Genomic DNA, 23,577 nt, shown 5'->3' with positions numbered 1-23,577 from the left:
GAGTTTCAAAAGAGAGGATGTGATGGAGATAAGTATTACTGCAACTCAGAATTGTATATCATTTGCAAATTACTAAGGGATAGGAATATGCTAGGTATTTACACAGTTACAAAAAAATTTCTGCTCCAATGAATTTGAGACATGAATCAGAGTCCCTGGGCCCTCATTTTGGAAGGCACAAAGCCATTGCCATTTATCTAATGGGATCATGTGAAATACTCTATAAATCTTCAAAATCATTATATATATATATATATCATTTATGTGTATATATATATATATCATTTGTGTATATATATATATATATATATATATATATATAAAATGCCAGTCCCTGAGAATTTTGTTCAGATCTATGTGTGTGGTATCTATGGGGTAGATTTGTAGTCAAGATTCCCTTCGCAGCAATGGTGAATACTAAATGAGAGTAAGCCTTCAAAATAATTTGCATTAGAGTTTCTTTATGGAGCTCAGTGACAACACCAACTTTTCCATTCACTAATTCTTCACCCTCTCCACTTGTCTCAGCATTGGTGTCTATAAAAAGTTTTGAGGCTTTAACAAAATATGAGAAAAATAAAGTCACATCTATTTAGAAAAATCAAGAATCTACAAAAAGAGATATGAGATCATCCCTATTTAGTTGTAGAATTAAGCAACTTCCATTTTTCTCTTTTAATATGGCTTTTCAAAGCACCTCAAGGATATCAACTGCAGGTGTCTTTGCAACTAAGTCAAAACAATTTTGAAGGAATATTTTTGTGGGATGGACCTTTGATCCTTCCATTGTAAGATTTTTAAAATGTTAATACAACAGGTAGATTAAACAAATACATGTAAACTAATGCCATTGTTATGGTTTGGATGTGTCCCCCAAAGTTTATGGGTTGGAAACTTAATGTCCAGTGCAACAGTGTTGACAGGTGGGACCTTTAGCAGGTGATTAGGTCATCAGGGCTCTGCTGCCATCAATGGATTAATGCCATTATCAGGAGAGCATGTTCATTATCAAGACAGTGGGTCTATTGTAAAAGCAAGTTTGACTCCTTCTTGCTCTCTTGTGCTTTCTTGCTTTTCCACCTCCCACCATGAATTGACACAGAAAGAAAGCCCTGACTAGTTGTGACCCCTTGACCTGGACTTTCCAGCATCCAGGACTGTAAGAAATAAATCTCTTTTCTTTATAAATTACCCCATCACAGGTATTCTGTTATAGCAACACAAAACAAACTAAAATAGCAGTAAACAGAATTTCAGTTCAACCCTTGAATGTTATCTCTTTGATATAATAGAATATCTATGTCCCACAAAAGCAGTCTACTCTGAAAGCCATTGTTTTCTAGAGAAGAAGTTCCATATTCAGTACATAAAATTCTCAGCCTACCTCCTAAAAAGTGGTGATTTATTTCTCTCCTTCTTTACTAAAATGTTGTGGTTGTATCCATGTGACACCAAAAGAACTGACCAATTATATGGCAAAATCAGACTAGTGCTCTAGGCTTTATATGCTTATGTAAGCGGTCATCACACGCAAACTGATCTATTCTTTTTCACCGTTAGAATTCAATCAAACTTTAATTCATTTTGTGACTAACTAAATGAAATCAATCAAGTAGCCACTGAATAATTAGACTAATGAATTGTTTTTGGAAAAACTCTTGGTTTTATCAAGTTTTGTCATATTTTTCTAAAGCAACTTGTTTATGTCCAGTTGGTGACCATGTTTTCCTTTTGGAGTAACATTCATCAAAAAAAAGAACAAAAATGAAAATGGCAAACAACAGATTGTGAAAGATGGTTTTAGCCAATACTATGGATAAAAGGTTAATGTATTTGTCTTATGGCATCAATACAATTTAATTTTTTTAACACACAGGGGTTCTCAATAACTAAATGTGCAAAAGCCCCATAAATATAGGACAGTTAATAAGCAAGGAAATACAACTAGCAAACACGTACAGAAAAAATATTCAGCCTCACTAATAATCAAGGAAATGCAAACTAAAAGAAGGCACCATTAATTTACTTATTTTAAATAGACATTAAAAATAATACTCAAAGCTTGCAAGGGTACAATGAAAGAAGAGAGCGTTCCCACACATTGCTAATGGCAGTGTAAATCATTACAATCCCCTAAAGCCACAAAAATGTTCAAACCTTTTGGCTCATTAATTCAACTTCTTGGAATTCACCCTAAGGAAATAATTTTAAAAATTGAAGATGTTCATGGTGTCTTTATATGGCTTCACTTATAGTACTTGCAAATGGTGAGGGAGGAGTGTAAATATCCAACAATTGGGGAATGCATATGTAAATTATGGTGCCTTCACTTCACACAGCGATTACAAATGATTGTTATAGATATTGTGTAGAAACATGCAGAAAATCATCTAGAGTGAAGGAAGCAACATAAAAAAATTTGTGTGCATATTATGACTGGAGGGAAATGGACCAGAATGATAGCAGTCACTCTTACAGGCTGGTAGGATTATGGGGGAGACTAGGTGATTATGTACTTTTATAGCTTTCATGTTCTCACACCCACAGCAGTTCACTACTTAAGTGCTTCCTTAGAAAAACAGAGAACATGGTGGCTCATGCCTGTAATCCCAGGTTGAGGCGGGCAGATCACCTGAGGTCAGAAGTTTGAGACCAGCCTGACCAACATGGAGAAACCCTGTCTCTACTAAAAAATGCAAAACTAGCCAGGCATGGTGGCACATGCCTGTAGTCCCAGCTACTCGGGATTCTGAGGCAGGAGAATCACTTGAAGCCAGGAGGCAGAGGTTGCCATTAGCTGAGATTGTGCCACTGCACTCCAGCCTGGGCAACAAGAGCAAAACTCCACCTCAAAAAAGAAAAAAAGAAAAGACAGGTAAGAGAATAATCAGTCAGAATTTCACCTTTCTTTTAAGAGCTTCCTAAATCCAGTGTTTTCTGAATGAGTCAATCTGCATTAATGTAATAGGTTCTAAATGAAGAAAAATTATTGTAATAATTCCAAAGAGTACTAGCCTCCTTTGCTAGCTATTCCCCAGGCACTGTGTGGCCTCATTTCCTCTATCTGTTGTGCTACGAAGGCCTGGTATCCTTAGGCAATGCTCTATGTATCCTTTAATTTAGTTTTCTAAGGTGGAGTGGGATTATTTCGTGGAAGTTCCAAACTAAAAGCAGCTGCTATGAGTAGGACCAGACTCTATTTTCTGAGGGTAAATAAGGAACAGGTTCCCATTTTGAGAGGGCAGTGTATGTGATTAAGAATGAGAAATGGAAGAAAATAAAAGGATAGTGGAAGAAAGGTTATCCCCAGTGCATAGATATATACTCATGCCCACGGATTCAAAACAATATTTTAGTGCAGCTACCCTATAGTAGATCAGAGTGTGTATGAGAGGGCTAAGAAGAGAGAGAGGAGGAGAAAAGAAGGAAGGGAAGAGAAGGAAGAATGATAAATAATGTAAACATGGCCCTCATACTCATCATCTTGTTTTTTGCAAATCAATCTAAACTTTCATTCAATTTCATATACAATTGTAGAATTTTAGAGTTGGAAGAGTTCTTTGAGATAATCCAATCTCCTTATTTTACATTTAGAGAAACAATACTCAGAGAGGGGGGGTGATTTTCCTAAGGTCATTCTACCACATGTTCTGAAAAGCAATGTAGACGAGTGGTTAAGAGTGGGGCCATTGGAAACAAACTGTAAGAATTGGAATCTCAGTCCCTCCATTTACTACATGTGGGACCTTGGCAAGTAACTTAACTTCTCTGTTCCTTGGTTTTCTTTATCTGCAAAATGGGGATTAAAAACAGTACCTACCTCACAGGGTGCTATAAGAATTAAATGAGTTAAAGTATGAAAAGCACTAATATAGCACCTGGCACCTGATAACTACTTTATGAGTTAGCTGCTACAGCTGCTGCTGCTGTTACTTTTATTGTGGTAATTCTGCCAGTTGAAGGTCAATGATTTCCACATACTAAGTTGTCTCTCCCTAGCCTTACAGTGACTAAATAAATGAATGTAAGTCTCCACCATGGCTCTCTTCTAAAGTCACTTAGAGTTTGTCTTATTAGCAAGTAGAGAATTTAAAGCACAAGAGCAAGCCACAGGTGGTGACAATTGAATTCATGCTTTGTGGACTGTCTGAAGGCATCTTCTGCAGTAGAAAAGATAATTGACATCTTTGTTTTGCACTCTGTTCCATAGCAGCATGTGTTTTCCGTACGCATTTGCTTTGTCTTAGAGCTTATCATTATCAAAATAATAGAGAAATGATATTGTTTGGATGTGAATAGCATTATATGTATATTTGCTTTTCCTGTGATTTGACAGTATCATCATCATCTCTAAATAAAATTTGCTTGACTGTGGACCTTCAGGATGCCATGGTGGGCACTGGATGAAAAAGTCAATTAAGTACAAAAAAGCCTATCCTTTACCATAGAGTATTTGGAACAACATTCTTTCAGGATTATTACACTTTCAACCATTGTTGGATTTAAAATATTAATCTTTTTCTTAATGTTTTCTACCTGTTTATTTTGGAAAAAAATGAGCTATTTATTAGTGAATTCAAGCTGTTTCTCAAGCCTTTGACAAATATCACAATTATTATTTCACAGCTCTCGGCACACAGAATTGTGTATACCTCCATATCATATGCTTCAAGAGACCTGGAAAGATTTCCTTGTCACCTGGATCCACTGATAGAAATTTTAAGACAAAAAGTTATCATTGAGGGTCAAGGAACAGGAAAGGATTATTTTCTCTTGGTTTATACCACTTTTGTGATTTAAAGGAATATTGCTTCCAAGGACAATCAATATTCTTGAATAGATATGACATTCCTACCCAATTCATGACTATGAATAGCTATGATTAGAAATTTAAAAGTGTTTCATAATGGCTATAGAAAGTCTCTCTCTCTCTCTCTCTCTCTCTCTCTCTCTCTCTCCCTCTCTCCCTCTCTCCCTCCCCCCCCAGTTACAAATAAATGTAATAGAGGGAAAAGAGAATGTCTAGGTTTCCATACATAAAAATAAGGATGATTTTAACATAATAAATCATATTTGCCGAAACACAATGTTCAGCATTCGAAGTGAATTTTTCATTTTTAAATTTAAATTGTTAGGTTTGAGTGGCATTCAGATGAGTGTACATTCATAATAAGCTGAAGCTGAAGAGGGAGTGTTATTCTGGCCATACCCCGAGTATGTTGATTCTGATCAGAGCAAACCAAAGTCTTGATTGAAAGAGCAAGTAAAGAGATGGAAAGTGCACTTTAGAAGATAAAATAATATCCATGAATCTTTATATTAGAAAGTATTTTATTAACTTCTCTTTAGTTATACTCTTTGATTGCTATTTTTTCATTGTCAATGGCCCTATGTGGGAAATAGTTCTCCACGCTGACTTGTTAAACTCTCATTCTTCAGTGAACAAAGAACTGTATGTGTTGGTTGAAATGAAGTTAGATGAATTATTTTTACCTTTTAATTTTATTTTGGTATTTTCATTAATAGATTTTTTTTTTGCTGTTGTTTTACATTAAGAGGAAAACTGAGCAAGGTTTTCAAAGTTCCTGTATATACATTTTCTTCCACTCAGCAACCATTTTTATTTACCTAAACTCTACTTTGAATATTTCATATTCTTACACAGCTTAAAAATTTGAGACTATCTTTGTATATTTTTATAATGCAAGTACCCTTGTCAAATTTATTTTCCCCTGTTGTTTCCAGTATCTTGTCCACGAATACATTTCTTTTATAGTTCAGCTCTCACAGCCACCGAAGAACTTTACCTTGATCATTCTGATGATGACCCTAGTGGCAGTATGGAGGTTGGGTTGGAGCAGGAAGGGTATAGGGGAAGGAAAGTCTACAGTTCAGGCAGAACTGATGAGGGACTGAGCTAAAGTAGTGGCAACTGGGATGGAAAGGATGAGAGAGCTGGAGATTGCAGTGCAACCTAGCAATGAGTTAGATGCTTGTGTAGATGGAGGAGTAGTCAGTTCTAGGTTTCTGACTTGAACTACTAATGTGGCCATTAACAGAGATGGGGAAGTTTGAGAAGATGAACGAATGTTGAGAGGGAGGAAATACTGACTAGCCATGCCAAGGGACCTTTAAGTAAAGATGCCCACTTTATATTTGACATAGACATACATAGCTTAAGAAAGCTCTCAGGGCTAGATTAAAGCTGTGTGAATCATCAGTGTTCCATGAAAAGAAGAGACGTGGCTGCATATGGGATGGACCGGGGAAGCTGTGGCATTTGTAGAAAGGAAAGACCTGTTTTGATGTTAGGTGAATTTTATAGATGCCTCCTTTTCTGGGTGAAAGCCTAATCCTTGGCTGCAAAACTACACCTCTGGAAGCCTGCTATTGATACAGTTCTCATTTTGCACTGTTTGTAGCAAACTCAGACAACCGTCCACCTTTCTTCTTAGGTTTCCATAGCACCTTCTGAAGATCATGTCATGGAAACCTAGGAATAAAGAGATTAAAACTGGCCTTATAGATACTCAGTGGAATTTCAGTGGTTGTGGTGACAGCTAGCTGAATCAAGTGCTATCCTTTTCCAATATCTTCATCTTTAGTTCTCAGACATTACTGTATTTGTCTTTTTTGTGTGCAAGAGCCACTTCTTTCTGCTTTGTAGTAGAGTTGTTTACTTACTGCGTATATTAAGCTGTGAGTTCCTCAGGGGCAGAGCCCCTCTTGGGAGTTTTCAACAATTGTTTGTTTATTCATTCAACATGTATTGACCAGGTATCTACAATATGCAAGGCACTGTGTTTATTCTGAATGACATAGCAATGAATAGAAGAGATAAAAATGCCTCCCTTCATGAAGTTTATGTTTTAGTGGGCAGAGACAGATGGCAAATGATAAATGAATAAGTAAAATATATACTGTGTAATTTGGTAATAAGTTCTTTGAAAGACAAGAAGAAAGATGAGACATACCACTTTTTGGTATTTTTTGATAGGAGGTTGCAAAGGCTGTGAGGCACACATATGCAGGAGGTTTTCACAAACAGCAAGAGGGTTAGTGCAGCTAGGTTCCATGAGCTAAGATAATGCAAAAATGAGTTTGGGGGGCTTAGAATAGAAAGAGGTACACCTTGGACGTACCTTGTACGCCATTATAAAGTTTTTGGCTTTTACTTTGAGGAATATTATATCATTGCTGCTTCTCAGCAAAGGAGAGACGTGATATAACTTAAATTGTAAAAGTTTTATTCTGGGTGCAGTGTGGAGGGCAGTGCTGTAAGAAGGAGACCAATTAGGAAACAATTGCAATAATCCAGAAGGTATATGATAGCTTGAACTGATGTGGTAGTGGGAAATTGAAGAGATCTGGTTGGCTTCTGGATATATTTCAAAGGTAGGACCAATAGGATTTACTGATGGATTACATGTGGGATGTGAAAGACAGGAGTCAAGAATGACTTCAGATTCTTTGGCCTGAGCAAACAGAAGAGCCTTGTGGCCATCTGTTAATACCAATATAAAGAATGCTATGAAAGGATTAGGTTTGGGAAGGGGTAGGAATTAGGAGCTCACTTTTGAACATATTATGTTTGACATATCTTTTAGATAACCAAGTACAGATATTGAGTAGGCAGTTGGATATTCAAAGTTGTGGCTCGGGGGAAAGACCCATGTATAGACAGTATATGAAGCCAATACACTGGCATGAGATTAGACTGTTGTTGAATCGTGTGTATGTGTGTGTGTGTGTGTCTGCTTTCTCTTTAAGCATGCTCATCTCTTATTAGTTCAAACCAAGCTACATGTCTCCAAAGACAGTTTGTAGGTTCAGGAGTTAAATAGTTTCTACTATGTGTGTGCCTAGAGTAACGCTTAGTGGTTTGGGGAATATAAAGAGATGTAAGACTCATATCCTGCCTCCAAGACCTTAACATTTGATTAGGGAAAGAAGACCTTGACTTGTGAAACTTTGTTCATACTACAAAACAATATGAACCATTTAAAACATATCAGTCAAATGTATAAGCCTTTTTAAAAAATCAGCCTGCATCATGCTTTGAAAAGCTATAAGCCTTTTAAAATGATTTCTGTGTTCTATGTGCTTGCCGTAAGTGCAACAGGAATTCCAAAATATGAGCTGGTGCACATAATAAAAGAGCCACCATTTAGATGTCTATAGATTTCTTTGAAAATACACATGGTGAAGAGCTGAAGAAAAATAAAGGAGTCAATTTCACTGCGAAATAAGACCATAAAGTTAATTGGTTTCAAACTAGATTTTTAAACATTGTATGAAAAGACCAAGTTGCAAAGCTGCAGCAGTGGACTGAAATGGGGATGATAAAATAATGTAAAGAATGAAAATAAGGACACTTTTACAGGGCTTTTAACTTTACGGAGGACTTTGACAGCTCAGATGGCGCTTGGTCTTCTCAAAACTCTCTGTGCTAAGTAGAGCAGTTAATGTGTCTACTGGCCCTAAGACCTTTAGTAGCATCTAGCTCAGCATTCTGTGGGGAAAGGGGGTTCTTTCAGTGATTTATCATGAAGTTTAAAATTGCTATTTCTAAAACCGATTTAGATCCTGCTGTTCCTATACCAGTATACTCACCAGAAGTGTTGTTTACGTCCTCTCAGTACTATGAAGAACAAAAATTTACCACCACCTAACTCATTAAAAATGCTCTGCAGGCCTGAGGCTCAAAAGCCACAATATGAGCACAAAGAGCTCAGTCCCCCTCAAGGACACTTTATTTTCTGAGCTCTCTCACTCAGAATCCTTCCCTTCCTCAGAGCCCCAGTCTTAAATGTAATATTAAACAAGAGGCAAGAATGTGTTCTTTCTGAATGTAGTTCTCTTACCAGTTTTCCTTTCAAATGTGGGATGTGCTGGGTTAATCTTTGTACTCCTCACCACTTTCAAATCCGATAATGTTTTTTAATCTAACCACTGATTTTAACATTAAAAACACGCACACGCCGTACAATAACGCTGTCCTTTATTTGCATTCCAATACAAATATTTTTGAAGGCTGGCTCTCTTTTACCTTGAGTATTTTCTGATGCTGCAACCTCCAGCTTAATCCTTAATGCCTGACAATGTATGCATGTAACAGTGTTATTATTGCCTCCGGCTAGCTTCATGTCATCTAGTTTGTCTTTTACTTCGCTCCTTTGATAGTATTATCAAGACCAATTGTGAATCTGCCAGATGCATTTCCTCACAAAAGGACAAATCTAAGAAGGCTTGTGTTTTTCCCTTTCTCTTCCAGAACTGCTTGCATTAAAGGACTTCCTCATCCTTTTTTCATGACACTGGTCTTGCTTAATCAGAGATGGAGCAAACTGACTGCAAACCCTACCAGCCTCTATCAAAAGTAAAGCATGAAATGGATCTAGCTTACACCAGTTCTTCCGATGAGAGTGAAGATGGAAGAAAACCAAGACAGTCATACAACTCCAGGGAAACTCTGCAGGAGTATAACCAAGAGCTGAGGATGAATTACAATAGCCAGAGTAGAAAGAGGAATGAAGTAGAACAATCTACTCAAGGTATGTTTGTATTAGATATTTATAATGATTATTATTTCTCATTAGAGAATGCTTATGTGTGTAAACTTTTGTTTCAAAAATAAATTTGCTGATGTTAACTGGTTAATAATTCGCACTGCTTACATATGCTTGGAGAATCTATTTCATATGCCAGCCCAGCTGAGATTGTAGGTTACACGTGCTTTTTACGGATTATGCATGAATTTGGATGCTGCAGTCCTCTTATCAGAGCATTCAAAATTTGTCTAATCCTACAAATAGTCATTTACAGACTGAAGGATAAATAATTTATCATAAGATGAAAAGTAAACAGCTAAGTGCTTTTCAAGCCATTGCTTATATGGGACAACAGTCTCAAATAAATATTTGGCTGCTGACAAAGCTAGCAGGTTAGTGGAGACCACCAAACAGGGTTCCAAACAGTCTATCACCAGAATGTAGAAACATTGTGCAGCCCAGTCTGAAAGGAAAGTGAGAATTTTTTAGAACCCTTCTTACAATAGCCATATTTTGGAGCATGTTCTTTAGGCAGCCTTAGTTTCTCAATTATGGATTGACAAGACAGTTTCTAACCAAAAAAAGAGCAAGTAGAAATATGATTTTCTGTTTCAATTGATAGGTAAGCTGTGTTAGGCACTATTTTAATGATGTAGAAAATATTGACATTGGCACAAGTTTTTTATATGAATAATGCTGAGATAAAAATAATGGACTTAATTATCTCGGTTCTCCAAGTGTGGACTTGATAAGCAGCAACAGCAAAACCGGAGAACGTTTTTTAGAATGTAAATTCTCAAGCCCCACTGTAGACATATTGAGTCAAAAACCCTAGGGGTGGGACCCATTTGTGGGTTAAGAAAACCCAGGGGATTCCAATTCCTGCTCAAGATTGAAAATTATTGCTCCAACCCTCCGAAATCTTTTTTACTCAGATGGCTTCAATGATCATATCTATTTGAGTGACTTTAAATATTTATCTTCAGAACTAACCTCCTTTCTAAACTCTAGTCCTAAATTTTCAGTTAAGCTCCCCAGCATTTCCAAATGAATGATACACTAGCACTTCTAAACCAATCTATTTAAAGTGAAAGCAATCATTTTAACACTCCTAATCCCACTCATCTTCCTTGTATCACCTATATCTGTAATGATGCTCCCATTCTCCCAGTCAACCACACATACTTTCTGTATCTAATCACTTTCCTCATCCAGCAGAGTTAATGTCTACATCTCTCAAATCCATTTCTCCTCTCCATTCCCATGATCATTACTCTCATTACATCTTACCTAGATTGTTTTTTGTTTCTTAACTGGTCTACCTGGATCTCACTCCGTCCCTTTTCAATCTTTTTGCTGTGCTGTTAAATCTTTCTTGGAATACAATTCTCTGCAATCTCTCTTTCTTCATACCCAACCATCTTTCAAGGCCTAGCTTACAAGCATCCTTTTCCACTGAATCCTTGCTGTACCATCACCCCCAATATCATCACTATTTCACTGTTTCGGTGATCTTCCTCCATGAACTTTAAGAATACATTCTTTTTACACCACCCCCCTTTTTTGTTGAGACAGAGTCTCACTCTGTCACCCAGGCTGAAGTGCAGTGGCATGATATTGGCTTACTGCAAACTCTGCTTCCTGGGTTCAAGTGATTTTCTTGCCTTGGCCTCCTGAATAGCTAGGATTACAGGTTCAGGCCACCATGCCTGGCTAATTTTTTTTGTATTTTTAATAGAGATGGAGTTTCACCAAGTTGGTCAGGCTGGTCTCAAACTCCTGGCCTCATGTGATTCACCTGCCTCCGTCTCCCTAAGTACTGGAATTACAGGCATGAGCCACCACGCTCGGCCTCTTTTTACGTCTTACTATGATTGTATATATTTTTCTAGATTGTGTACTCAATGAACATGGGGATCATGGTTTCTTGGTAGATCTCTATTTTCTATAAAACTTTGCATATAATATGTGCTTTATAATTGTTTCATTTAAGGAATTAGTTGCTATCAACTGAAACATAAGTGCTTATCATGCATTGAAAACTACTCTTTAAATATTGCCATGTCAAATGAAATGATTACAGATGAAAACTACAGTACACTGTAATTAGTACTTGAATCTTTCATTTTAAAAACAACATTCAATTAAGCCAAAATTCATGCTAACACTTAAATAATTATTACATATTTGTGATGTTAACTATATTACTCATTTGTATCTCTTAACATAATTGGTAAAAGTTTTATATCTTTCTTTTCAAGGAATTCATTTTAATCTTTCCAATTTTTTTCAGTTAATATCATGTAAAATTTGTTCTAAAATAATTTTCCTCTTCCTGACAATTGGGAAATGATTTCCTGTGGAAATGTTTTTGGCTTTAGGAAATGCATAGTTCTCATTAAAATATTTATCCATAGGTTTATCTTTATAGAAGATGAATTTACAATTGTGATTTATGGGTTGTGGTTTTAGGATGCAGAGAGGTTGAGTGAGTAGAAATAAGAATACATTCTGGTGACAGTTCTGAAAACATAAGCAATTTTATGCTGAGTCAGTATAAAGAGCTGGCCAGCCTCAGATTTTGGCTCTGTGCAGTTTCATCAAAAGGAATTTGGGGTAAGGGGAGTTTGTCTCCATGATGTCATTCTAACTTCCTTTCGATGGATGATTTTTATTCAGTAAGCTTTTATTTAGTCATTAATAAGTGTCAGACCTTGAAGCCAGTGCTGAGGATGGAGATGACTGCTTGCAGGAAACTTACAGTGCAGTGGAGAAAATAGACACTCAAAATATGTTATTGCAATTAAATGTATGAAGTGCTTTTATACATAAAAAAGGTGTTGTGGAAGTACACAGAATGAATCAATTAACTTCTTTAGAGGAATTAGGGTACATAGAAAGGTGATATTTGACCTAAGTTAAAATTTGAATAAAAGTTTATCAAAAAGACATTTCTTGAGAGCAGATAAGCAAGTGCAAAGTATAAAACTCTGAAGAAGATGAGAGCAAGGTATGTTGGGGCGAGATTGTGACATCTCGTGTGCCCAATGTAGGAAATTTTTAAAATTTCCTTTAAGCGTTGAAAAAGAAAGGTTTTAATTGGTGGAGAATTTCATGATGGGTTACAGTTTTTAGGATAAGAAGTATATACAAGAGAATTGTAGAAGTGTAGGCAGCAGTGTAGAAGATTGATTGCAGTTGGGAATAACTGAATACAGGGAGAAAAATCTGTGAGGCCACTGAATTAGGCCAGAGCAAAGAATGATGTTAGAGGTCTAAACAATGTCTGTAGAGATGAAAAGACACGTTCAAGAGATGTAAGTGTCTTCAAATTGATAGAACTTTATAATTGATTACTGGTTGATGTTGAAAGAAATAACTGAGTCATGGATGACTCTAAAGTTTTAAGTTTGGGAAACAGAGAGGATAGTGATTAATTTACCAAGAGAAGGAACACAGTAGGAGGAGCAGGTTTGGAAAGAAAGAAGATGAGTTTCTTTTTAGACATGTTAAGTTTAAGATGCTGGTATGACATTCAGGTGGCTTTTCCCATCAGTGATTGGAAATGTGTGTCTAGGATTCAGAACAGATCTGGGCTATCGTTATAAGTAGATTTGAGCTCATCAGTGTCTCAGAGTAGAGATGCCTGGGGATGGATGAGATTACCCAGGGAGAGCATGTAGAAGGTTGAGACTAGAAAAAGGCCAAGGACAAAAACCTGAATCTATCATCCATGAACTGACATAAACACATTTTGAACCAATTCATATTTTTAGCTAGCACCATCCTTCAGTACACTGACTTATATAAAATAAAATATACAGATCCGGGAGCTAAAAGTCTGAAACAGGTCTCATCTGCTACTGACTGCCGATCTGTAGAGACACCTAGGAGGGAAAATATGTAGCTCTTTGAAGGAGAAATGACTTGTCCTATGTTAGGCAAAATGGTGGACCCAATTATCATCTTTTTGTAAGATCTGGAATTCTCTTTGTTGTCTTAGTCCATGTATTACTATCTATGAGTCAGAGAAAATGTCTTTAATTTTTGCAGATATATGTCAGTGGTTGCATCTTGCACCAATCAAGGTAAAGCTGAGCCTAACCCATTATTTTAAAGGAATAAGATCTCAAAAAAGCGTTGAGTTTTAGATCAGGAAGGATGAATGCAAACAAAATGTTGATTAGGCACCTGCTGTGGTGCCAGATACGGTACTAGATGCCTTTTTGTTTGTTTGTTTGTTTTTGTTTTTTGGTTGATTTTTTATTGCATTTTAGGTTTTGGGGTACATGTGCAGAACATGCAAGATAGTTGCATAGGTACACACATGGTAGTGTGTTTTGCTGCCTTCCTCCCCTTCACCCACATTAGGCTTTTTTCCCCAGGCTATCCCTCCCCTGCTCCCCCCCCCACCACTGTCCCTCCCCTATTCCCCCCAATAGACCCAAGTGTGTAGTACTCCCTTCCCTGTGTCCATGTGTCCTCATTTTTCATCACCTGCCTATGAGTGAGAATATGCGGTATTTCATTTTCTGTTCTTGTGTCAGTTTGCTGAGAATGATGTTTTCCAGATTCATCCACGTCCCTACAAAGGACATGAACTCATCATTTTTTATTGCTGCATAATATTCCATGGTGTATATGTGCCACATTTTCCCAGTCCAGTCTATCATCCATGGGCATTTGGGTTGGTTCCAGGTCTTTGCTATTGTAAACAGTGCTGCAATGAACATTCGTGTGCATGTGTCCTTATAGTAGAACGATTTATAGTCCTTTGGATATATACCCAGTAATGGGATTGCTGGGTCAAATGGAATTTCTATTTCTAAGGCCTTGAGGAATCGCCACACTGTCTTCCACAATGGTTGAACTAATTTACACTCCCACCAACAGTGTAAAAGTGTTCCTCTTTCTCCACATCCTCTCCAGCATCTGTTGTCTCCAAATTTTTTAATGATCGCCATTCTAACTGGCATGAGATGGTATCTCAATGTGGTTTTGATTTACATCTCTCTAATGACCAGTGACGATGAGCATTTTTTCATATGTTTGTTGGCCTCATGTATGTCTTCTTTTGTAAAGTGTCTGTTCATATCCTTTGCCCATTTTTGAATGGGCTTGTTTGTTTTTTTCCTGTAAATCTGTTTGAGTTCTTTGTAAATTCTGGATATGAGCCCTTTGTCAGATGGGTAAACTGCAAAAATTTTTTCCCATTCTGTTGGTTGCTGATTCACCTTTTAAGTTTACTAGCTCTGTAACCTTAAGAAAGATGTTTCAGCTATGAACCTGTTTTCTCTTCTGCAAAATTAACTTCATCATCATCATTATCATCACAATAATAATAATACATTTTGAATTGTTCCTATTCTATTCTAGCACTCTGCAAGGTGCTTTACATTCACTCTTCATAAACACCTGATAAGGTATGTGCTATTATCCCCAGTTTACAGATGAGATAGCTGAGGCTTGGAGAGAAACAATTTGCCAGAGGTTGCATAGCTAAAGGAGTGGTGAGAGTTAAGATCAGAAATCAAGTCTATGGCTCTAAAGCTCCCATTCTTCACTATACCACACCGTCTTTCATACCTATGTCAGGAGGTTGTGATAAGTATTGATTGCCATCACGAGAGTCATGATCTTTAGGAATTCAAAAAAATGTTAGTTTCCCTTCATTTTCTTCCCCAACAACCTTACCAGCCTCCAGTGACCAAGCATTTATAAAGATGTTAAACGCCTTTTCATTCTGGTTATCATTAGAAAACGGCAGATGGTATGCTATATAATTTACCATGAAATATTCCTGAGTCTGCTTATTCTACTTTTTAGGGAACTTAATGCTTTATCCAACTGAAGACTTGTTTTGAGAAGAATTGATAAGATAAAATACTCTATACCATCTGAAAATACGTTCATATTATCTTTATTTTCCAAATCAGCAGTGGCCTACTCCATGTATACATGGAGTGCTAGACTCTAAAACTGATTTTTCCAAAAGCTTTTAAATTAGAGAATGGACAGTAATACAGTATTATTTATGATTTTTTGCTAACAGGATGAATGAAATAAGCCTAGGGAGGCTTATTTTATATGACTTTTGGCAGGTTGGATAGCAGGGATAGATTTCCTAGAGGCACACAGGCTAGCTATTCTTCCCAAGCAACCTCACATCCAAGGGAGGCATCAATTAACTAAGAAATTAGTATTAAAAATGAAAATATAAATGTATGAATATATACACCAAGGGTAATAATTTTAGTTATGAGAATTGGCCAATAATTTTATATAGATATGTTTTTGAATATTCCCATTTTACTATAAAGTAATTATGAATGAGAAGTCACCCATGCTTAAAAAGGAGGTATGTTGAGGACCTGCTACAAATCTCACAACATGATAGACTCCTAGGGTATTACAGATGACATAAACATTTCATTTGTGTCATCTAAATCTTTTCTTTTGGTGCGTCTTTTTCTCCAGATACAGTTTTTTTTGGTTGGTTGGTTGGTTGTTTTTCTCTTCAAGATTACAACCTAAACTCATATCTCTCGTTATTGCCATCTGGTGGAAAAAATTTAAAACTGCCTTTTTTTTTTTTTTTTTTTGAAATGGATTCTTGCTCTGTCGCCCAGGCTGGAGTGCAGTGGTGTGATCTCAGCTCACTGCAACCTCCGCCTCCTGGGTTACTGATTCTCCTGCCTCAGCCTCCTGAGTAGCTGGGATTACAGGTGTGTGCCACCACACCTAGCTAATTTTTGTATTTTTAATAGAGACAGGGTTTCACCATGTTGGCCAGGCTGATTTTGAACTCCTGATCTCAAGTGATCCGCCCGGCTCAGCCTCCTAAAGTGCTGGGATTACAGGCCTGAGCCAGCACACCTAGCCAAGACTGCCAATTTTTATTTGCCAAGATTATGTGGAAGGAAAGTTTATCTATCATCTATCCATCCATCCATTCATCCATCCGTTTGTTTATTTATATACTTATGCATCAGCATTCATTTAATATAAACTATGTGCCATGTACTGGGCTACGTAAATGAAGTCAATCTTGAAATAAATGTACCCTAATGACTATGATTTTCTCTCTTTTTGCCCCAGTTTGATGAGCCACTTCATCCCACAGCAGAAAATGCTTAAGCAGCTCTGCCACCTGTGTATTCAAGGAGTAGACAGAAGCCAAAATTTGAAAAGCGCATTTCTCTGTTTTTAGATCAAGCATTTAGCAATAGCTTAAATGATTGTTTGCTTATATGTAGACGGTTTAGAGATCAGTTTCTACAAAAACCATGAAGGATTCAATCTCAGGATCTGTATTTACATGGCAAAGATCACAGATGGCAGGTATAATATTAATCTAGCAAGACCTATAAAATGAAAATTTCAGCAGAATTTGATCACATTTATTGAATTTTCTGCTGTGAGAATGTTATGCTTCTAGTTGTCACAAGTTTCTAGCATAAAATCTATAATGACTGCTCTGAAAGAATTTAGACTACAAGAGAAATTAGCCAGGTTATTTAACAATAGCTCCAGTTGGCTCACCAGTGTTATTAGTTAGTAACACTAGTGACATGAAAATTTATTCAATAAGCATTTAGTTACACAGCATCTAAAACTCGAATGGAATGTCCATGACACTTGTGCCACTGCTTCCTCTACTTCTCCCATGGAAGACATCCCTAATTAATTGTGATGCTCTTTCCATTGTTGAGACCAACTCCATCCTCACATCCCTTTCAACACAGCATTTCACCCAAGAATTGTCAATCAATTAGAGTTGTCAAAGGACAAAACATATTTCTAAACTGTGGTCTGCTTATCTGTGCAAAGTTCTGTGTTACACTCTGAAGATTATAGGTGAATAAGAAGCAGTCTTTGCTCTCAAGAAATTTAGAGTACCATTGGGAAGGTACATGTCAATAGGTAATAGGGATGCAGTATGATTGGTGTGATAATAGTGGTATATATAAAGTACCATGGAGGTCAAGAAGCTAGATCCTTGCAGTGTATTCTGCCAAGGGCATGGTGACATTGATTATGAGAGAAATATCTAGCATTTATTCAGCACCAGATTGTAAGAAAGGCACTTTAAATAAATTATGTTATTTAATCTTCCCAGCAATGCTGTGAAGTTGGGATCATTAATATACCCATTTTACAATGATAAAATAAGCACAGAGATGCTAAGTAACTTGCCCAATATTACAGAGGTAGTAAGTGATAGAAATAGGATTGGAACCCAGGCAGTCTAAAATTAGAGCCCACTGTCATAAATAATATGGACAGATAGACAGCTCTAAATTTAGATTTCAAATTTAAAGAAATGGTGTCACTATGTGTGTGGGGGGGTAATGTGGTTATGCATGTATTTGGAGACATACAATATTGCTAAAATGTTCATATTACCCAAAGTGATCAATTGATTCAATGTAATGCCTATCAAAATCCCAATGTCATTTTTCACAGAAATAGAAATAGGTGGTTCTATTCTAAAACTATGGGAGTAAAAAAGATTACCAGTGAAAACACATACGGTCAGAAATAAAGTGAGCCAATTATGATACCCTGAGAAACATTGAATTTAAAATAGTGGGCAGAAGCAACAAAGTGGTCTTGATATATCATAGAAGAACCGAAAGGAATGGGTTATCATATAAGCCAAAGGAGGAGACTTTTCAGCAGGAAAATGTGGTTAATATTGTCAAATAAAGACAGTAAAACAGGCCGTTTAGAAGGTCATTGCTGACTTTAGACTAGAGATTGTCCACTTTGACTGGACATTAAAATCACCTTGGGAGTTTTACAAATCTCAGTTCCAAAACTGTTCCCCAGACCAATTAAATCACAGTTTCCAGTGGGTGGGACTCAAGCATTGGAAAAGAAGTCTCCTTGGGGATGCCAATACGCATCCAAGATAGGGATTCACTGCCTCAACATAAGCAGTTTCAATAATATCAAAGAAAGATGCCAACTCACAAGGATTTGAAGAGTGAGCGCAAGTGAATGTAGATATATTTATTGTCATAAGGCTCAATTGGAGAATGTTTCTGGATCTCAGAAGGAAAGGCTTTAAAAGGGGAATGATCACTGCATGCTCTAAGATAGGACATAAATTACAAAATGTAGTGGTAAGAAGTTAAAGTAATTTATGCCTTGATGGTCTCGTCCAAGAAAAATAAGAGGCAAGGTTAAAAGTGTGAAGCAAGTCAAAGGCTTCAGATGAGTAACAAGAGTTTTTGACTAGGCCAAAACAGAATTGCACATGCCTATCTAGAGCGCAGGTAAGAAGAAACTGAAGATGGAGATGTGGGAACATTAATGACAATAAATATTGTTGACCACTGTGTGCCAGGTACTCTGCTAACTGAACTTGGATATATTTTTTATTTAGTCCTTATTGCGACCCCATGATGTACAGATAATTATCATGGTGGTGAGAGACAACCAAACAGTAAACTCTGCCCCTAAATTTCACCTTCCCTTGCCATTATGTCATGTTGATTTACTGCCATCACCATCAACTAGGAAATTTTCCACTTAGTGCCAAATCCACAGATGGTCTGGGTTTTGTTTCTAACAGGAGAGATAATATTTCCTTATATAAACATTTATACAACCCATACCTTATATAAATTATTTTACAAGTTATGCGGATAAGTGCAAATGTATATATATTGTACAGGTAAGTTTGGAACCCTGTATTGGAGAAGGAAAAGGATCCAGAAAAGTGGAGAAATGGAGGAGAAAGGTTTATGGTGATGCAGTGTAGATGTTGCACCTACAAGCATCTTTTTGAAGATCATCATTTCTGTAAAACTCCCTCTTTCCCCTTCATCAGTTAGCTAGGACTATAGGTAACCACAGCTAGTGACCAGTCCATCACTTCCTAGATACCAATTTATTACCAAATGGAAGGGTCACCTAGAAGGGCTAAATTTGATTTCAATAGTTTGTGATATATATTCTTGAATTAACTTTATGAATCAATATACAATTACAGCTAACTACATACATATTACACAGATGTAATTTTACCTTTGACCATCACGTCTCTTGGTGGACATTCTGTAGCTAGGTCAGTTTCTCCATTCTTTTGTCTTGCTGCTTCTGAGGCTGCACGACCTTTTGATCTCAGTCTGAAAATAGCTTTTGCCTCTGCACATTCATTCCATTTCTATGGTCTATCTCTGAGCCCACTTTGCTCAATGCTATGTTCAACCCTTTAATGCTTCTTCCTAAATCTAGATTAACATCTGTACCATAGTAAGATAATTGATTCCAGTGTTTTCTTCTTAAATAACTCTTTACTAAATGGAATTGTGTATTTCTTCTGAGGATCTACATAATATCAGAAGGAAAAGACTGACTCCCTGGCCAAGTGTCACATAGATGACTATCCCCTGGGAAACAAAGCAACTGCTTATTTTGAGTACATAGTTTTGTTCCTCCTTTTAAATTGCTTCAGCTAATGGGCAGGATCAATGGGGATACGTATTCATGGGACCGTGAAGACTGGGACAAAACTTTGTCTGTTTTTTTCCCTTTAACACTTTAGGACCCATTTATTATATAATTAACACAAAGAGGCAGAGACAAGGGTCAAATAATCTGAATGAGAAACACAATAGATAACGTGGCTGAAGTAGAAGGGCTGTTCAAGAATGATGAAAAAGGAAGGTTAGTGAAATATAGAAGGAATCGGTTGCTAAACCTGAAGGGTGAAGTGAAAAAGCATGGATTTGATTCAACAGATGACAGGGAACCTCGGAGGGTTTCAGTTCACAGGATTGATTGGAACTGTATCCAAATTACATGCTGCTTCTCTTTTATTACAAGGATTTGAGGAAGATTCAGAAATGGCATTTTGAAATGTAGCAGTATTCGATATTAACGGTCAGAAGCAGTTTTAAATATTGCAAAGGCATAGCCATGAGGTATGCCAACATGTAGAGTCGGGAAATCATCCTATCAGAAAACTGCTTTTTTGGTCATCTGTGATGCAGACTTGGTTCCATATACAAATAAGTTCTATTTATTTTCAGCACTTTTATTCTCATTATAATTCTGAAAGGGTCTAGAGGTGACTGAAGATAAACCTTGAATCCCTTGGAACCTTGACAATAATCTCATTTGAAGCCTTTATACCAAAAGATGAAAATTCTTCTGTCCCGCCAGTGTAAACTGAACCATATGGAGTGCTATTTTGGTGCCAATCATCCTTTTGACACATGAAGTATTTAATTTTATTACTCTAGAATGTAACTGAAGAAATGACCCTTTGTGTCTTTTATGTCATGGAAGAAAGCAGTTAGAAATAAGTTCAAAGCCAAAAACAAATTAATAAGGACACGCCCAAAACTTTCATGAAATTTCAAGCTTTGAGTTTTGATTTACTTCTCAAACTTCAACTGAGATATTTATAAGGCTTCACTACTAAAGTTCAATTATGTCTTCTCATTAATGGTTCAAGTCCAACGTTTCAAGAACACTTAAAAAATTATCACGTTGACATGCAACCAGGCTGAATGCTAATGTGTCTCAAATTAATCAATAAATATGGTCAAAATTACCTTCACTAACTGGAAAAAAGTAATCTGTGGTTTCGATAAATGAGATAATCACAAGAAATGCAGCATCATATCATATGTTTTATTTGTATGCATATACATATTGATGTAATATATTTAGTAATCAGATACACATACACCATACATAAGGAACGATGAGGTGGATCAATTTGTAAAGGGATTCTTCTCCAATTTTTTTCTATTGATTTCATTTTCTTAAGCAAGATGTACTAATTTGTAATAATGGAGAGGCAAAACAGAAGAGACGTTATATGGAGTAGCAACTATCATTCATACACGGACACGTATGCTCCTTTTTCTCCTGCAGCCTACCATTCCACATACTCTAAGCCTCAGGCGTGCTTGTCAAGTGTTAGTGATTGGCAAGCTATATGTTTCTCAGTGGTTTCCTTCAGACTACCTATTGAATAGAAGAGTCAAGCTGATTTCTGAAGCATTCTAACCATATCACACAGGCAAGACGTTTAGTCAGTGTGTTCTTTCTAAGCTGCATTATGATTGGCGGTACCAAAGCATTTGGTCAATGGACCAGGGAACATACCTGATCAATTCAACTTAAAAGTACAAGTGGGCTGGCTGTACCATTGTTCTGCCACCATGTTTTTAGGATTTACTTTAGAGCTTGGAACAGTATTTGGCACATAATAGATCCTCAATAGATATATGTTGAACAAATGAATTATATTTGTTCAATGTTATACATTTATTAAATGTATAACAGCACTTTTTTGTAAATTAACTTGGAAAGAGGCTCAAATTAGAATATTTGTCATGTTAAATGTTATAGATATATATTTTAACTTTTCATATAAAAGTATGTGGTAGTTTTAGTAAATGTTATTTTGTCATAACATAAAAAGTAAGTTTAGATAAAATAATTACACCACTGAAGTCCAAGTTTTCCTAACCCTTTGCAGTTAACAAGAGTTAGTCTAAAATGTATTGGCTAAAGGCTTTCTAAAATACATGCATCTTCTTTTGACCATGCCTTGGTTGGTAGAATTGCATTTGGTTGTGGAATTTGTTTAGAACCTTGTGTGTGTGCACAGAATGATGTTATTCTGGTCAGTTGCTTCCAGTTTAATTGCACTAGACTCTAGATATAGAAGCCATTGAAAAATTGCCTCAATTCAGAAATAAAGAGAGCCTAAAAGCTTGGAGATGGCTTTGTATTTTCGATATTGGTCTCATTCTTATCAATGCCAACTACCGGAGTACATGGGAATGTAGATATTCCGATTAAACAAGGCTGCTTGTTATTTTGTGGGGTTTTTTTCGTTAATTGTGGTTGCACGGTACTAATAGGATGATTTAAAATGCATATTTGAAACTTTTATTTGCATGTATTTACGTACTGTGGGATTGAAATGTACATTTCAATATAAAGTCTGGAGCCTATGTTGTTAGAATTGTGCCTTCATAAGAATACTGTGAAGGCTGTCACAGTTGAAGTTATAATCTTACATGACACACAAATTCAACAAGAGTGTCTTCAGAAAGTTGCCTTTTTAACAGTGTAAACAGACTTCTCATAGTCATTCTTTTGGTAAAACACTTGCACCTTTGCTAAGATATAGCTTTAAAACATGGGAACTATAAAAGGAAAACAATTACGCAGCTTTTATTGCTCAGGTTTCGAACCAAAGTTCATAGCACTTAAAACTGAATCACAAGGCTGCCAAGGACCTTTGGAGAACATACTTTTCAGGCAGGATCACGCTAAGCCTACCCAACTAAAAATTACATAAAATTTGATTCTATTTCAGCCCTATCACCAAGTTTTGTGATAGTGTGTTGATCTTTTTACTCCCTAAATTATTACAAATCTACATAAACGTTCATTCTGCATAAACTTGTCTCACCAGTGTTCAACTCAGCAATCACTGTTTCAAAAAGAAGTATTCAATACATATTTATTGATCACTGATTTTAAAGGCATCAGGAAATTTCTCCCATTTTCTGGTATTTGATAATGTTTATTCCTAAGCACATTTTACTCATGGGTCCTTTCACCTTAGAGAGCATGGAGTATAACCAGTAACCATTAACCAGTAAGTAGACACTTTGATACAGTACAATATTTTGCACATAATAGGTTAGGTATTTAACAAATATTTAGTAAATTGAATTAAAAAGTTTTTTGTCTTTGTTTCGATGTACTTGTTGCTGAATTATTCATGATGATATAATAGAAAGAATACTGAATTGATAGCAATTTGGGTTCAAATTGCACTTTTACTTAATAGCCTAGCACAGTGTCATCACAGCCTAAGTGCTTCAGAAACATTTTCCGAATGAACTAATGAATTGAGTTGAACAAATAAAGCCTTGGACCCCCCCTTCTCCTGCAGCCCTCTCATTTGGCTCTTCTCACCTTTCAGTGTGCCTCAAGCATTGCTTTCCTCTGAGGCCACTGTTTCTTCATCACTGGTGCCTTT

At 36.5% G+C, this 23,577-nt stretch overlaps 1 protein-coding gene across 3 annotated transcripts in view; it reads left to right on the top strand.

Annotated features, from left to right (window-relative positions):
• TENM1 (teneurin transmembrane protein 1) overlaps positions 1–23,577 on the top strand; it is an 801,721-nt gene that overhangs the window by 226,381 nt on the left and 551,763 nt on the right. For all 3 annotated transcript variants that reach the window (XM_078363019.1, XM_054251187.2, XM_054251185.2), the window contains exon 3: positions 9,275–9,554. In XM_078363019.1, the coding sequence (XP_078219145.1) occupies positions 9,338–9,554 (217 nt within the window). In that variant the 5' untranslated portion in view covers positions 9,275–9,337. The remainder of the gene's footprint in view (positions 1–9,274; positions 9,555–23,577) is intronic.

This window comes from Callithrix jacchus, chromosome X (genome assembly GCF_049354715.1).
Source record: "Callithrix jacchus isolate 240 chromosome X, calJac240_pri, whole genome shotgun sequence".
NCBI lineage: Eukaryota > Metazoa > Chordata > Mammalia > Primates > Cebidae > Callithrix > Callithrix jacchus.
Note: the sequence above shows the minus strand (reverse complement) of the source record. Positions and strands in the feature narration are given on the sequence as shown.